This window comes from Xenopus tropicalis, chromosome 2, assembly GCF_000004195.4.
Source record: "Xenopus tropicalis strain Nigerian chromosome 2, UCB_Xtro_10.0, whole genome shotgun sequence".
Lineage (NCBI taxonomy): Eukaryota > Metazoa > Chordata > Amphibia > Anura > Pipidae > Xenopus > Xenopus tropicalis.
In genome coordinates, this window is record NC_030678.2 from 165,834,672 (window position 1) to 165,852,363 (window position 17,692).

The window sequence follows — 17,692 nt, forward strand, 5'->3', positions numbered from 1 at the left end:
TTGGTTCCATTAGACTGATTCAGCAGCTAATCAGCCTGTGTATGGGCACTCCTGACGGGCCTGCCCGACCGATATCTGGCCTGAAATTGGCCAGATCACGATCAGTCAGGTTAGAAAATCTAGTCGGATCGGGGACTGCATTGGCTCGTTGATGTGGTCCCCGGACCGACTTTGCCTATACCCGCCATTATAATTCGATCGTTTGGTCCCAGGGTCAAACGATCGAATTACCCTGGATTCTCCCAATATCGCCCACCCGTAGACATCGCCAAACGAGCAGATCTTATGTATATGGGGACCTTTAGACTAACACCACAATATCCTTATTAGGGATGCACTGAATCCCGGATTTGGTCCGGGATTTGTCCGAATCCCGGCGTTTTTTTAAGGATTCAGTTTCGTCTGGATCTGCGGTCCCGGTTGAACCGAATCCGAACTAGCATAAATTAGCATTTGCCAATTAGAATTCCGAAAGGGTTTAATGGGCAGTGAAATTTTTTTTTCGCTGTGCGCGCTTAACCCCTTAGGATCCTAATCAGCATATGCTTATTAGGATTCGGTTTGGGATTCGCCTGAATTCTGCTAGGTGGGTTCGGGGGTTCGGCCGAACACAGAAAAGTGGGTTCAGTGCATCCCTAATCCTTATGCCTATAAAGGGACCCTATCATTTCATTTTCACCTTCTCCTTTGTATAAATCTAGTGGAAATAGTAAAATATTTATGACTTGTGACTTTTCCTGCTCTATTTCTACTAGCTATTGAGAGGTGCTACTGACTCTACTGGCATTTCCAGTCTTCACTATGTCTACAACTACAACCTTCCTTATCACATCACATAGTCCTTCAGAAATATTATAATCCCCTAAACCTGAAGGGAACATGGGCAACCAGTGTTGGGAAATGGAATGGAAGGCATTGCAGCACTAGTCACCATAATTCTTGGTCAGGATAAATATTTCCCAGTGACGGTATGGGATCCCTTATCCAGAAAGCTCTAAACTAAAGGAAGGCCATCGCCAATACCAATTGTTTTATTTATTTATTTATTTAGAATTTCTCTGTACAGATATGGGATCCATTATCTGGAAACTGGTTATCCAGAAAGCTCTGAATTACGGGAAGGCCATCATCTCTGAAAATGGCAACTTTCTTGTTAAAGTTCGGCACAATAACATAAGAAGTTATTGCAGTTACCGTGGGCTGGTGCGGTTTTCTCCTAACAGGAGCACCAACCCGGGGTATAAGGTGATTACAATCACTGGGGGGTATCTAACATTGTGGCACCCCCAGTGATTGTACCTTTCCTTCTCCTTTAGTACATAAAATCTCATCCACGTTCTTTTCATTTCTGTGGGATTTTTAGAAGTGTGTTTATCTAATGGTGAACTCTACCTTTCACTCATTTATAAATATGTTTCCAGAAATCCCATAGAAAGGAATAGAATGTGGGTGAGTTTTTATGTATTAAGCTCTAAACTCACATTTTAATAAATCAGCTCCTTAGGGCTCTTGCACACGGGGAGATTAGTTGCCCGCGAGGCATTTTTGGCGATTTGCCAAAATCGCCTGCGCAGCATGTGCCATCCCACCGGCGACTTACATTTTCACCGGTGGGATGGTAGTTTGGGAAGATTAGTCGCCCGTGACATGGGAGATTCGTTGCGGGCGACTAATCTCCCCGTGTGCCAGAGCCCTTAAGGTATGGTGATCCAAATAACAGAAAGATTCCTTATCCGGAAATCCCTGGGTGCCACGCATACCAGATAACTGATGTTTTATCAAAATCCTATTTTTCATTGATAGGAAATGATATCCCAGTATGGATGGAAGGGATGTTCCGTGCACAGCTGAAGCTAACCCTTATACTTCTGTAATTAGAAGATAAATCCTACCTTTATACAGGGTCTCATTTTAGCCTTTCTTTTTTTAAATTAAAAATACATTAAAATGTTATCTGTGCACCAGAATGCACTACTTTTCTACCTAGAATTTCTTTATCTTCATCCTCTGTCTCTGGCAGATTTTATCTTAAGTCATGGAATATTAACATCGGGGAAATTATCCCCTAGAAGAGCTGCATCTTATTGCTGAAAATTACAGGCCAGGAGTTTTGTTCTTTAATGATTACAGATCCTTCTGCCAAGCAGCACATTCTCGTCTGCAAACAAAGATCCCTAAAACGCTAGCTCAGTAACTATTTACTCGGATCTTCCTTTAGTGTGAAAGGAACGTGTTTCAAACAATCTGTATTTCCATCTGTCTCCCCGAACGGAAAGTGGCTGCTCTTTGACTGCGCTACTGTGAAAAGCAGATTGTTTGTAGATGAGCACCACCATAAAATGCAGATTCCCCAAATAATATTTCTGCAACGTGTCTATTAAGGGAGGACTGTATAATTGTATTTCTTTTGCTTATGGGGGCAGGGGGTAAAAATCTGCTAGCTGATTCTACGTTCTACCATTCTATGTATATGAGACTACATGATAACATACCCTTACAGGAAGACAATAACCACTTAGATTGTAAGCTCTACGGGGCAGGGACCTCCTTCCCACTGTGTCTCATACCACATGGCATTTATATATATATATATATATATATATATATTTACTGTATTTATTTATTATATCACTTGTCCTCCCTGTGTGTAATTTTGTATTCTGTAAGATTGTACAGCGCTGCTGTTATACATACATACATACAATAGTAATATATAGTAATATAGACATAGGGGCACATTTACAAAAGCACGAACGCTCCAAGCGTATTTTTGCCAAATTTTTCGCTGTTTACAGTGGTTTGGTACGAAAATTTTGTGACTTTCGGATCGCCAATGCGATATTATCGTGGCTAATACGATTTTTTTGTAAGCATTTTCGGGATATTTGTGATCTTCAGAACTTTTCGTTTCCAATCCGAATTTTTCCCATTTGGGATTCAAATTCGTGGATTAGTAAATCTGCCCCATAGTGTAGTGTAGAAATGGTAGTGGGGCAGTTGAACTCGTGATATTTTGCACTACGAAGGAAGCAATGTTAAGGAACAAGTTCTAAAGCTGAAATATGGAAAACCATGGAATAACAGCAGTGTATTACAGCACTGAAATGGCGTAGAATGTAGATGGTTGGAATAAACAAGTACAAGTGATTCATAATGAAAGATGTGTGGGATAAACACAGGAGTACCTAAGAATAAATGTAACTGCTTTAAAAACACTAATGGAATTGGCAGACTGCATGGGCCATCTGCTCTGTATCTGCTGTGAAGTTAGTGTCCGACCCTGATGGGATGAACACTGAGTTGCATAGAACTTAAGTACATAGTGGTCTCACTGGGTCACCAAAGTAATACAGTAATAATGCACTAGATTAATGTGTATAGTATATCAGAAGGTTACAAAGTAACATGATGATGATTAGTCTTGTGAATTAATTAAGAAGTTTCTGGTGTCAACATACTTAATAAACCACAGAATCAGTTCTTTGCCAACACCAGTCTTATTTATGCAAGTTATAATCAATTTGAGCACCTTAATTGGAATTAAGAGTTGAAGGTAATGGTTGGTCATTCCTTGGGAAGGAACTGGCCAATCATTATTGGTTCATAATCAAATGGTTTGGATGAGCAGCACATAGCTATGTATATGGTCATCAGGCAGGACGGTCTGGGCCCTCTGCGATCTGATCATTTGCCCCATGGGCCTGATGTTTGTGATAAGTTTGTCCAAGCTGTATCTGCCCTATGTGGCTGTTCCCAAATCTGGCAAACCCATTTCTAGGTTTATTAGTCGACCTGGATATTTACACCTGCACAATTCTACTCCCCCTTCCCTGTATTTGTGTTTCATTTGTCAGCTTCCAAACGTGGGCTTTGTGTGTCCCACCTACACTTTTTACCTGAAGGTTGGGGGTCAACAGAGCGAAAGCAATGGGAATATGGAGTAGCTCAGTATTAAATAATAAAGAATATGATGACAGACGGAATGGGTAAGAACTCGCTAAAATGGGAGAGGCATTTGATAATTGGGTACAGGGGATTGCTTAACAAGACTGAGATGAATACGATGGATGTGTATGAGGAACAAGTGATTTTTATGAATTGACTTATGAGTTATAAAGTATTTTTAGACGCTAAGTTTTTCAAGTTCCCAAGGATTCTAGATAATGGATCCCATATCTGCATTTTTCTGTTGGAGTAGTCTCTCTCCTCAGAACTTTTCAGTATTGCTCTTATAGACTGTCCTGCTTTGGTAGGTAGGCATTCAGTTATGATGTATTTATTAGCTATTACCTGATATTTCTCAGATTTAGAAAGATTAAAGCTCTTGTGTTCCGGCTCAGATGTCATGTAATTCATGCGTGGATCTGTCACCTGGAAACTGAAAACAAAAACAAATCAAACAATTATTCTGAAATAAGAGATTATACACTAAACTAGATATGTTCTGGGTATCAGGTGGTGCTGGGAGGGGTGGTTCAAGAGCATTTGGAAGGCCACAACCTGCCCTGACACTGATTTATTTAATAAGCATAAGGGCTGTATCACACAGAGTGTTTTCTCCATTACTGCCTTATACTGACATGAATGGAACCCATCTGTCACTGCGCACAGAGAGGGATTCGACTGAAAACGCTAAACTGTGGGGAGGTTTGTAGCAGTATTTCTGTTTTCTCACTGGAGTAATAAAGGTAATGTGGCCATGCACTGTTAATTCAACCTGATCCAAAAAAAAGTTAATTGTACTTAACTGCCATCGCCCAAACTTTGCGGATGAGATAAAATACCACTATTGAATTAAATAAAATAAGTTAACTACTCGGAAGAAAAATAAATCTTAAATTCAGAAGACATAAATGGGAACGCCAGTGCAATTACATATTTATTATCTGTGTTAAAATGGTTGCTTTGGGGGGTAATGTAGCAACAGCCACAACATTTGCTCCAGGTCTAGGAGCTCATAGCAACCAATCAGCAGACCAGCTAATGCTATGTGACTGGTTGATATAGGTTACTAGTACTGGAGAAAGCTCCAGCTATTATTGTTTTTATTGAGGCAAGAGTTGATACTGATATAAGGTCGTTTTCATGTGGTGATTTAAGCAAGGAGGTGATTTTCAGTAAGGGTGTAACATTATGGGGGAGCAGACCCTGTGGCAGCCATTTGCTCCAGGTCTAGGAGCTCATAGCAAACAATCAGCAGACCAGCTAATGCTATGCAACTGGTTGCTATAGGTTAATAGTACTGAAGAAAGCTCCAACTATTATTGTTTTTATTGAGGCAAGAATTGATACTAAGGTCGTTTTCAGGTGGTGATTTTAGGCAAGGAGGTGATTTTCAGTAAGGGTGTAATATTATGGGGGAGTTAACCCTGTGGCTGCGGAGGGGTCCGAAAGCATAAAGCAGTAGATATGCAGTTTTAATATATTAGTGAAAATGAGTCATCTTCAAGTTTGGAGTATTAGTTTGCCTGATACAGTCAGAACACCAATCTCCATGCATTGGGTAATAGCCCTAAGCTGAAGTAGGAGTCTTGTCCATAGTGTAAGTGCAAAATGGCTGTGAATTCCCTTTCCAAGTTGGTGGGGTGCCATCACCAACACAATTCCCACTAATTGTAATAGATATCAGTCTGTAACAGTTCTTGCCGTAATGTCATAGCCACTTGTAAAGGCAAGGCAACCAACATTACTGGCTTTATTAGCCAACAATCATCAGGGGTCCCACTAACCCTTGCTCAAAATGCTCAGAATGTGTCTATGCCTCATACATAATGCTTATTCCTCCAGTTGCACAAGGGCATAAAAATAATGTACAGTCTATTTCTGTTGGGTACCTAGCCTCTTCTCCTTGTGCCGTCTTCTGATTCGCCAAGTTTGCTGTTTCTTTTTGAGCCTGTCGTTCCTCTAGTGCCGGAACTCTCAGGAGGTCATTGCATGACTGTAGCTCCAGCTTGGCCTTATAAAGTTGAGCTTCCATGTTCTGGCGGGAACACATTATACAGAAGGAATTGATTATGTGTCACATAGGATAGTGTATGAAGTCATTACATTGCAGGGAAATAGGCAAGTTCCTTTCCTGTGTAGAGTCATGCCCTGACCTAGGATGATGTACTATATTGACTTCAGCCTGATGTATTAATTGGTCTGTGGAAAGTCCCTATGTGGCCAAGTAAATTTATGCCAAGGAAGGATTTATGGTATTTCTGAACTACAGCTTAGAGTATATACTATATAGCTGTTGATTTGGCTCCTTGGTGGACTATTGATGCCAACTTCCCAATTGACGTAAAGCCACTCCAATGAGCTGTGTAACTGGATAGTGCCTTTAGTTTAAATGGACAAGTATCATATGTATCATAAGTATCAGATTAACCCCCAAATTGAATGCAGTGGGTAAACCATCAATACTAAATACGACTGAAGGTAACTTTTAGTATGATGTAGACTGTAGAGATTGTTGTTCTCTGTTGGTCTTTATTTTTCATTACTGGTGGTTTCTTAATTATTTGACTTTTTTGTTCAGCAGCTCTCCAGTTTGGAATTTCTGCCGCTATCTGCTTGCTAGGGTACAAATTACCTTAGCAACCTGGGAGTTGTTTGCATGGGAAACTGATATATGAATAGGAGAGGGCTTGAATAGAAAGATACGTAATTAAAAGTAACAATAACAATACATTTGTAGCCTCACAGAGAAACAGTTTTTTTGCCAGTCGGGTTTAGAAGAAGGAGGAAAATAATTAAAAGAGAAGGAAATGGAGAATCACTAGGGGGTGCCAAACGTTAGGAACCCACCCCCAGTGATAAAGATCGCTTACCAGATACCTCAGGCTGGTGCTCTTATTAGCAAAAGATCGCACCGGCCCTGGGTACATGCAGGCAACCGATCCATTTCCTTTCTTTTGCTGCGATTCTGGGGCCCACACACGTGCAGTAAAGTCAAAAAGCCAACTTTTTTGAAAAGTGTCACTTTTCACTCTACTGAGAATGTGCAGCCGGTGTAAAGAAAAAATATGGAAGGAAGGGGGTTACTCTCCTGCATATGCCCCAGTCCAGTGCAGTTTTCTCTTAACAGGAGCACCAGCCCAGGGAATCATGTAAGTGATTACAATCCCTGGGGGGGGTAACATCTTGGCACCCCCAGTAACCCAGCCTTTCCTTCTTAAAGGCGAGCCAACCCTTTAGGGTAAGAACCCACAGATAGATCTCTGATATCTCTGCTATCTCAGGTAACAGGACGCTCTGAAAAGGCTTTCCACCGGCAACAACAAGATTCGCCGGTGAAAAGCCCTTCGAATCGTTTCTTTTTCCGAAGTCCTGTTGTTGCCGGTGGAAAGCCTTTCCAGAGCGTAGCAGAGATCTATCGCGGACAACACAACTGCTCCGTGGGTTCTTATCTTTAAACATGACACATTGTTCAGATGTAATCAATGCCAAAGGTTCATTAAATTGCTTACTTATTCTTCCTTTGTATTTCCCTAACAAAAGAAGCAGTAAAATGATGAACAAGGTGTAAAGTGGTCTCTTCCAGCTGAAGTATGCTTTTACCAGCTACATACAAAAGAAAATAAAGGCTAATTCTCAAGAATAAATGATTGTGTTGGAATTACATTTTCAAGTGCAAATATCTCCAAAAACTGTTCAGCGCCACTGAATAGAAAAAAAAAGGCCTACCAGTCTGAAAGAGAAAAAAGTCTTTACCCAGACTGATACTGGCTGCAGTATGGAATGGGGTAGGAAGGCATAAAACTGTTTGCTAGGCACATGATCAGCTAAAGGAACAGTGATCCCCAACCAGTGGCTCGGGGGCAACATGTTGCTCACCAACCCCTTTGATGTTGCTCCCAGTGGCCTCAAAGTTGGTGCCCATTTTTGGATTTCTGACTTGGAGGCATAAACAAAGCCTCTAGTAGTCTGCCAGTCCACATTGGGCTACTAATTAACCAACCTGAGTCCTTATTGGTCACCTACTAGGAAAGTTTTTGTGCTTGTGTTGCTCCCCAGCTTTTTATTCATTAAAATGTTGCTCATGGGTAAAAAAAAGTCTTTACCCAGACTGATACTGGCTGCAGTATGGATGGGGTAGGAAGGCATAAAACTGTTTGCTAGGCACATGATCAGCTAAAGGAACAGTGATCCCCAACCAGTGGCCAGGGGGCAACATGTTGCTCACCAACCCCTTTGTTGTTGCTCCCAGTGGCCTCAAAGTTGGTGCCCATTTTTGAATTTCTGACTTGGAGGCATAAACAAAGCCTCTAGTAGTCTGCCAGTCCACATTGTGCTACTAATTAACCAACCTGAGTCCTTATTGGTCACCTACTAGGAAAGTTTTTGTGCTTGTGTTGCTCCCCAGCTTTTTATTCATTAACATGTTGCTCATGGGTAAACAAAGGTTGGGGATCCCTGTACTAGAGGGTGGCCATTAAAGCTCTGCATCTTCCTACATGATAGCGGATATAACTGCGGCAGCAACTCTTCATAATAATTTCCATATTTACACGGAACTGTTCGGGTAACCTGATAGCTGGGTAAATGACACGTTATTATTTCGCTTGACAGATCAACAGATGATAGCTGCGTGCCGCCATCTATCCGGCCATTACCTGGGACTGCTTTTGACATCTCCTTAGTTCCTGTAAGAGCTGCTGATTTTCATCTTTCAGCGAGTCCCTGCTTAATGTGATTTCTTTTACAGTAGACTTGAGGTTTTCTATGATGACCCCGTCACTCCTGATGGTCTCCTGGGAAGTATCAAGCAGGCACCGCAGTCGTCGCATTTCAGACTGGTTATTGGTAATTGCTTCACTCTGCAGCTGCTTCTGGCTGGAAAGCTGCTCCTGATAGCTCAGCGACTCCTTCTACCAGGACGACACATAAAATCAGAATTATTTTGTGACCCTGCAATTGTAACGACATACTGAGAATCAATTAGACAAATGAAATGGAAGAACGGCTTCTGGTAACTGCGCCACCACAATTATTAGATGTGATGAGAAGCCGGGGAGTAAATATAGAACGTGGGGGAGCCAAAGGAAAGGTTTCCATTAAATCACAAAAATCCTCTAATGGAAATGTTCTGCTGGATATCTAAGTTCTTGAATAAAAATCTGATTTTAAGCTGGAAGCGATCCAGCGTGAGCAAAAATGGGATGAAGTACAAAATAAATCCTATTATGTGCACAGAACAGCAAAAATTGTATTACAGAGGCAAACTTAGAACTTCCCTTGGTCTGTCTGTAGGGTCCAATGTTCTTTCCTTCAGCTAAGCTCTGTCTCTTGAGCTTTGCTTTGTTCCATGTAACAGGAAGACAAATACCTACAAGCTTTGACTGATTTATGGATTGAATTTATCTACAAATATATCAAACAATACAAATAAACCTAAAGGTAGAGGTTTTTGGACTGTTTTCTTACTCAGTACCCTTCTGAGGGGCAAAGCTTGGGCTCAGAACCCATCACTCATAACAAGAATCATTAACAGATTCAAGAACATCTAGTACAGCAAATGCATGTTTTGCCCCAAATCTCAATCTATCCATCAATCTGGGCTTCCAAGAGCATCTAGAAGAGCCAACAAGCCTTCTCCCCAAAGGCTGATGGGACACGTGGCATCACTGCCATCGGGTAGAGAACAGCGGTGGTCAAACACCTTAACTTGACTCTCATTACCGTCCATTGATGTCTATTTGACTCAATCTCATTCTTGCCTAATCTAATATCTGGTACTTTCGAATCCACCAATCGAGCACATTCTAATAGTGCTGTTCACTAAGTTCCTAAACATCTGATGCTGCCATGGCATCAGCACATTATACAAAGTTCCCAACCAAGATGTCAAGATTTTAGACAATGATTTCTGTAAAAAATATTTTGGCCAAGATATCTACAGATGGAAGTCATTTTTATTAGGGATGCACCGAATCCAGGATTTGGTTCGGGATTCAGCTTTTTTCATCAGGATTTAGATTCGGCCGAATCCACGCTTTTGGCCGAACTGAATACGAAAAGTCACGTGACCTTTTTGTCAAGCAAACATGGAAGTTGAAAATTTTAAACCTTCAGAAACGTAATTAGCTTATGCCAATTAGGATTCGGTGCATCCCTACTTTCTATATCCGTTAGTGCTCTGAGACTCCAGCTACTTTATCAATCTGCCTGGCATGTGTGCCACTTGTGCCCGCGGCCTTGATCCAACAGTACGATGATGCCAAAGAGAAGAGAATGACAAATTCTAAGCAACTTGCATTTTATTTATTGTTTACAGTTTTTTAAATTATTTGCCGTCTTCTGACTCTTTCCAACTTTCAAATGGGGGGTCACTGACCCCAGCAGCCAAAAACCTATTGCTCTGTGAGGCTACAATTGTATTATTATTGTAATTATTATTACTTATTTTTCTCCAATTACTATTCCAGTCTCTATTCTGCTGAACGGAAAGTACATGGCCTTTTGGGTCACTACCACCATTATTTTGCATCCATCTGCCCAGACATCAATATATGAAAAGGCAGAATGGGCCATTTTGGTCGCTTCTGATTGAATAAGCAACCGGCTGCACAAAATAATTTCTTATTCTAGCCAAAGACTGCTCACATATGTGTTGGGTGGAGAATTTTAATGGTTGAAAAATGCATATGTCTAGGTATGCCAACTCCAGTTCAATGGCTGCCAGCATGATCTGTTCATTGTGACTAGGATCAGCGCAGTGAGTTGGGCAATAATGTTTGTTTAGGGGAATGCATGTAAACTAATCTTTACATTTATTTCTCATTATATTTATACTAAAGTAATGCTGACCAACTGCAGGCCTGTTCCAAAAGGTATCTTGGAAAGTGTTTTATTGGATAACTGGTCAGCTACATGGAAGAAATGGACTGCACTGCAGTAATGTCTATATCACAGTGCTGTCTATCTCTTACTCAGAATCACATTGCCTTTTACTTACCCTTTATGAGAACTGACTGAAAGTGCAAACATGGGCAAATCAGGCAGTTTTCATAGGGGCCAGTTTCAGCCTGTTTATTATTTCCTGTTATTTATATAGCGCCGACCCATTTCCACAGCGCTTTATAGAGATTATACATTATTCGCATCAGTCACTGCCCCAGAGTACTGAACTCAGGACCTGCCCGTTTGTGATACTAAAATGCGGTGGGCAAAACAATTGTGATCGTGCCTACTGACTGCTATATTATTTGATATCAGCATCTGTAAAGGTGATCGGGTAAGAGCAACATCCAAAGCATTTATTCTGGTAAATAAGTTTTTTAAAAAAAGCAAAGATGTCAATGGTTGCTATGGGCAACCAACTGGCGCAATTTCCATAAATACAAACTCCTTCCTTGCAAACCTAATAGCCAGACCCCATCAGTCATAATCGCTTACCTAGGGGGTTCATGGCTCTACGATTTATAAAATACCAATTATTTTTTATAGCACTTCAGAGCTTGTTTTTCCAAGTGATGTAAAAAAAAATATATTGTGTTTCATGGCAACAGTTGTTTCAGTAATTCTTCCTATTCCTTCAGAACTGCACTAACACTGGGCAAATTTACACCTGGCCATAGCAACCAATCAGTGATTAGCTTTTTTCAGGCACCTGCTGGTTGAAAAGTTTTTTGTTGGTTGCCATGGGATACTGCCCAGGTGTGAATTTGCCCAGGCTTTATAAATGAACCCCAGAGGGGCTCCCCTCCCGGGACAAGTATGAGAAGGAGATTTGGGTCTTTCACTTCATGTGGGTCTTTCACTTCATGACACCCTTCACCAGATGAGCCACCATAGACAAGAGGTCCAGTTGATGACCCATGGGCCAAACAATCTGATCATCCCGATCTGACCCAGCGTGAGGGTGGTGACTTTTTTCAAAGAGCAATCTTAAAGGGGTTGTTTACAAAGTTACCTTTTAGTATGTTATAGAATGGCCAATTCTAAGCAACTTTTCAATTGGTCTTAATTATTTATTGTTTATAGTTTTTGAATTATCTTCTTCTAACTCTTTCCAGCTTTCAAATGGGGGTCACTGACCCCTGAGCCAAAAAACTATTGCTCTGTGAGGCTACAGTTTTATTGTTATTGTTCCTTTTTATTAGAACTAGGGGCAGGCAGAAGAGGCACGTGCCTTGGGCGCAATGGTGGGTGGAAGCCAGGCACATACCTCAGCGCTGCGGAATATGTTGGCGCTTTATAAATAAATGTTAATGTAATGTAATACCTTGTGTATGGGGCACAAAGGTGGGGGGTCACCAGTCATTTACCTCTTCTGCTTGGGTCCCATGAATTGCTCGCCCGGCATGACTCCTTCTCCCCGCCCCCACTGTGCGCCACTATAGGCGCAAGTGAGCACTGACGCACGTACTTTGCCTTGGCCATGCCCCTGATTTGTGGTTTTAAAGTGATTTGTAAAGGTAATTGCTACTGGAATTGGTAATTGTTTGTCCCGTTCTGTCCTCTGATTCTTGAAATGATGTAGCAGGAGTCAGATCCTTTCTTGGTCTGTTAATCAGCTGGCTTCTGCTACAATGTTTCAGGAGTCAGAACCAGTAATGCAGAGAATCAGTGTGTATGTATTTTAGGCACGAAGACAGGTATACTGCAATACGGCCAGGCATCCTGCACAGGGATATACCGTGCTGCCATAAGAAATCACAGGGCCCTGTAAAAGAAAATGACCTGGGCCCCCTCCCACAGTACACAGTAACATCACTGACTTTTTGTACTGACTTAATGGAGGAACATGTAAGGGCTGAGGCAGCCAGCAACCACCCCCTCAAAATGACCCAAACTGGGCTCCCCAGTTAATAAGAGTAACCCTGGCAGGGCCCGGCTAATGACAGTGCACCATGGCTTAAGAACCAAAACCGTACCCCCCTGATGGCAGCCCTGGGGGTATAAAGAATTATGCAAAAGTCTAGAGGCACCTAAATGTTCCAGAACCAGTCAGGCTGTATGAGTTGGCCCTGGTTTATAGCAACATGCCAACAGCAGAACTAACCCTGTAAGTGCCAGTAAGCCCTAGGGCAATGACAGGGAGATGGTAGTCACCAGGGCCCTACAATGGCATCATCCAGTTACCATATCACTACATCTGGGTGCCCAAATGAACGTGAGCTGCTCTACGTATGGCACGTATGGCAGCTCTAAACATCCTATGGGTCAGAATAAGATAGTTCTAAACGCACCTGAAAAAGTTGACATTTCTCTGCTAGAGTTTTCCTCTGCTCGTCCAGAGACTTCAGCTGATCCTGATAAAACACTCGCTGTTTCTCCCACTCTCTGGATCTGGCTTTAAACTCCTGCAGGACAGACAGACAAAAGTGTATCATAAGTCATAAAACCAAGGCCGGTTTCGGGTAGGACCCTCAGCATGTGCGCTGGGAGCTGTACTTCCACGATTAATAAAGAGATGCAGCTTGCCCAACACTGATATAAAGCATATATGTCAAACACAAGGCCCGGGGGCCAAATCCGGCCCACCTGGCTGTTTTATGTGGCCCTTGGTAAGTGTGTCTGGCCATCCAGCCTGATCAATTACCATTTTCCTCACATAGTAACTAAGACTAAGGGGTATATTTATCATGCTGTGTAAAAAGTGGAGTAAAGCATTACCAATAATGTTGCCCAAGGCATCCAATCAGTAATCATTTCAACAGTAGCAAAGCATCTATTGGCTGCTATGAGCAACATCACCGTCTTACTCCACTTTTTACACATTGTGATAAATATACCCCCTAGTATCTTACTAAGTATATTAATAAAAAAATTGGCCTGCGACTTATCCTGTGTTTTAGATTTCGGCCCCATTATGTGACTGAGTTTGACACCCCTGATATAAAGCATTACTGTTTTATAGTTGGTCAAGTTGCATCTCTTTATTAATCATGGTAGTACTGCTCCCAGCAGTTAATGACTAATTAGCCTTGTTCAGCACCGGATTTCTCCACTGGGCACCCAGGGGCTGCCCCCCATCCCATACCCCACCTCTCCCCCTTCTCCCCAGGATCAAGCGCAAGCACATCATTTTAACTCACCTGGAGCAACAGGGAAAGGATGCGCAGAAATCTCCCCAGTGCTCCGGATGTGAGCAAAGTTCAGGTGGTGCTGAGCGGCATGCCATCCCTAAATTTGTGCTGCCCTAGGCCCGGGCCTTTGTGGTGTTGCCACAAACCTGGGCCTGGCCTTGGTTGCAGGCATCATTTGTAACTGGCACATTAGACAAATATTCTGGCACACTGCTTTGAGTAAATGGGAGCACAACAAGCAAGCTCTAAAGTCTGACTGTAGTGTGCTACTTTGATCCATATGGCAACACTTGTATGTACTCCATATAACCAACATACAGATTACATACAGAAAACAACAGCTGATACAAGAAGCAGAGACAAGCTGACAAACAAAAGAAGGGGTATGAGACATAGGATGTGGGAATGGACTGAATCAGACGTTGGCAAGGTGAGAGATGTGGCATTGAGCATTTCATTTAGCAGCATATACTGAAGCTATGTTAGGCTGGATGAGAGCAAAAGGGTTTATCTGACAGTTTTAGTGTCCACTTCCTCTCTAGTTACACCCCGGGCCACACTTAGGGGCAATAAACCATGTATAATATTTAATTGATCCAAGCTTGTTTTCCTGGATGAAAGCTGTCAGATGGTATTTATGTATGTCTTTTATTATACTGCACTCTAGTGGTCCATTTTGATATTGCAGCCAAGCACTTTTAGACTTTTAAGCTGGCCATACACCACCAGAAATGACAGTTTGCCACAGTCAAAAACTATGCAGATATTTACCTAATTTGGCTACCCAATTGGTGGGTTGGACTGGGCTGTTCCAAAAGTTTGGCCCTTGGAGACATCAACCACAGACTGCAACCACAGTTATGCTAAACTAGTAGAGTAGGGGCACCTTACATGCACAAGAGTGCAAACTTCATTACTTAGAAGACCTGTTGAGTATTTATTAGACAGTAGGCTTTTAGGCACTCACTGGTGAGTAATAACTGGCTGTATATTGGCTGTGATAATGGGGGACAACATAAGTGTGCACAGGTCTATAGGCAGAACTGACCCCAGCAGGAAGCACTTACACCTTATAGCTACTACTAAACTATCCCCTCAATCCTAGAATCCTGTGGTGCTCAATGTGCCCTGCTGACAACTAACTGTTGTACTGAATGAACTCTCCCACTGCCTGTACCTGCAATGTGGGAGAACTGAGCCACACGGAAGCACCTTAAACTAAAACTAAACGCGTAATGTAATTTACATTGCAGAATAAGGTCTATGTATCAGGTCTGCTTATTAACCCTTCTTACCTCTATCTTCTGAGTCAGCCATTGGAGCTCACAGCGGCTCCTCTCCTGCGCTGCATTCTCATTCTTTTGGTGCTTCTCTTGGTGGAAATGGAGTTTTTCATAACTTTTCTTCAATTTACACAGCTACAGAAACAACACATCCGGTTACATATCAGTATGGACAGGGTCGGACTGGGGGGTGCGGGGCCCACCGGGGCTGCCACCGCAGGGGCCCCGCACCCCACCCCAAGGGACCCCCGCTATGGTGAAACCTACACTTTCATTTACAAATTTTGTATATTAAATGTTTTAATATTCAAAGAGTTGCAACAGGTTTTGGCTTGCTAGCACTGAATATACAGTATATATATGGGTGGGCAGGGTGTAGGGGTCCTTACATGCCCCTTACCTTGTACATCATTCAGATGCTCAAGTGAGGGAGGGTCAGTGTGCTCACATACTTACTGCCTTCATATTGTAGGAATTACACAGGGCTGACTTGAACTTGGCAATACTGTGCTCTGCACCTTGGGGTGGGTTTTTCATGGGCACTAGAGGGTGCAATTGTACTCCCCTTAGTGCCTGTATGCACACTAATGTAGGTTGGATGCATTATACACAGAACTAATCGTGCACAGTTAAGTGGATCATGTAGCACCACTTACGTCAGCCAAAAACTATATGGAGCATCTGTTGGCCGGAGCCAAAAAAAAAATCATAATCATAAATCAACATAATAGTGAATTCTGAAGGAAGGAACCTGAAATTTTAGGGCTTGGAGTTGCCTTTCATAGTTCTGCGCCATTTCATGCTGAGCCGTATCCACTCCTTCCAGTTTCTTGCAGAGAATTCCGATCTGTTGTTAAATGCCAACAGGATTTTGTTAGTACATAACTCTCAAAGTAGTGTCTAAAACATGGGGGTTCAAAATGGTTGGTGTATATACTGTATTGCCAGTTGCTGGATTTCTTCCATACATAAAATAAGAAGCTGTTATGGGGTTTGAGAACTGAAGTTCAACAACAGCTGGAAAAACACAAGAAAAAGCATATCTATGTCCTTTCAGATTGGAGCCCCAGTCTATCCTAATGAAGGCCCAGCGCCACCGTGTATGCAGACATAGTTGCCTGCTATCATTATTCTAAGGGCACTGAACCAGTAAAAGCTAAGTGCTGATTGGCTGCTATGGCCTACTGCATCAAAGCCAACTTTGTCCTTGTTACTCCACTAATTCCTTCTTAGAATTTCTTTTGATACAAAATTTGTTAAAGAGCCCCACACAACACAGAAACCCCTAATATCCCTATCACTGTAATCTGTTCCTTCAAACAGTAGGAATAAATACCATTTTTATATGCTGAAATCCAGCTGCAAAACTGTTCTTCCCTTTCTGCATCATTTGAAATAATGGCAGGGGAGGAGGGACTGGAACACTGATGTTACAAATTGTAACTACTTCCCCGCAGCTTACAGACAGCATGCAGGAACTACATAACCCACAATGCATTGCACTGGGATGTTCCTTTCCTTATTGACATCACGTGTGCAGCAGGGAATTGTGGGATTGGGAGGATGCAGGCTGAAGGCAGGCTGAGGGCAGGCGGCTACTGTTACATTTTATTTGAGTCACAAAGTAGTCAGCCAATCAGCAGGGGAACAGGGGGCGGGGCATAGGGAACTGTTCCAAGTTGTGTTTGGGTGAAGTTCCCCTTTAATAACCTATATAGCTGTACATGCCAAGGATACACTGCACGACCCGTGATTACCTCGTGGTTCTTCTCATCTACAAGGTTCCTGGCTTCTGTCAGCTCTCGATCCTGGGCTTCCAGCTTCTGCTCTAGAACCTTCACGTGCTTCTCCCATTCCACTTTCCTGTGACTCACCATGATGTCAATTTGGTGCATCAGTTCTTCAAGTTCGTTCTCACAGGAGGAATTCCTAGCAATTGAATGGATATTGGTGAACATTAAAGCAAGGTAGCAGCCGCAATTCAAGGGGTGAATCTGGGGAGATTCGGAGGTTCTCCTGGTGCCACAGAAGCATACAGGGGTGATCACTAGGTCTATGGCCCCTATATACCCCTATATACCCCATGTATATTCAGGGAAGTATATATCATTTGGTTGGCTATATTGAAAGTACCGAAGAAGCCTTGCTCTTGACTAGTTCTCTAGTTTTCAATGACTTTTGCCTTATGGTGAATAATCTGTTGGGCCCCCTAGGATCTGTTAGCCCTCAGCACAGGAGCGATGCATTGGCCCATCTATGTACCCATCCTTCAATTAGAAAAGGCCATGTCATAATGAAATTAAGGCATTAAAGGATAAGTAAACCTAATAAATTTAATATAAGTAAAATGTAAATTTGATGAGAGTGATATTCTAAGAACTTTTGCAATTT

The 17,692-nt window shown here is 42.3% G+C and overlaps 1 protein-coding gene across 1 annotated transcript in view; it reads right to left on the minus strand.

The window, feature by feature from the left end:
- The window catches only part of deup1 (deuterosome assembly protein 1), a 48,618-nt gene that overhangs the window by 23,275 nt on the left and 7,651 nt on the right, over window positions 1–17,692 (minus strand). Inside the window, exons 3-9 of the mRNA XM_002940141.5 lie at window positions 17,059–17,230; window positions 16,053–16,148; window positions 15,314–15,436; window positions 13,179–13,292; window positions 8,601–8,855; window positions 5,835–5,980; window positions 4,291–4,378 (exon numbers count right to left, since the gene is read on the minus strand). Coding sequence (XP_002940187.1) covers window positions 4,291–4,378; window positions 5,835–5,980; window positions 8,601–8,855; window positions 13,179–13,292; window positions 15,314–15,436; window positions 16,053–16,148; window positions 17,059–17,230 — 994 coding nt within the window. The remainder of the gene's footprint in view (window positions 1–4,290; window positions 4,379–5,834; window positions 5,981–8,600; window positions 8,856–13,178; window positions 13,293–15,313; window positions 15,437–16,052; window positions 16,149–17,058; window positions 17,231–17,692) is intronic.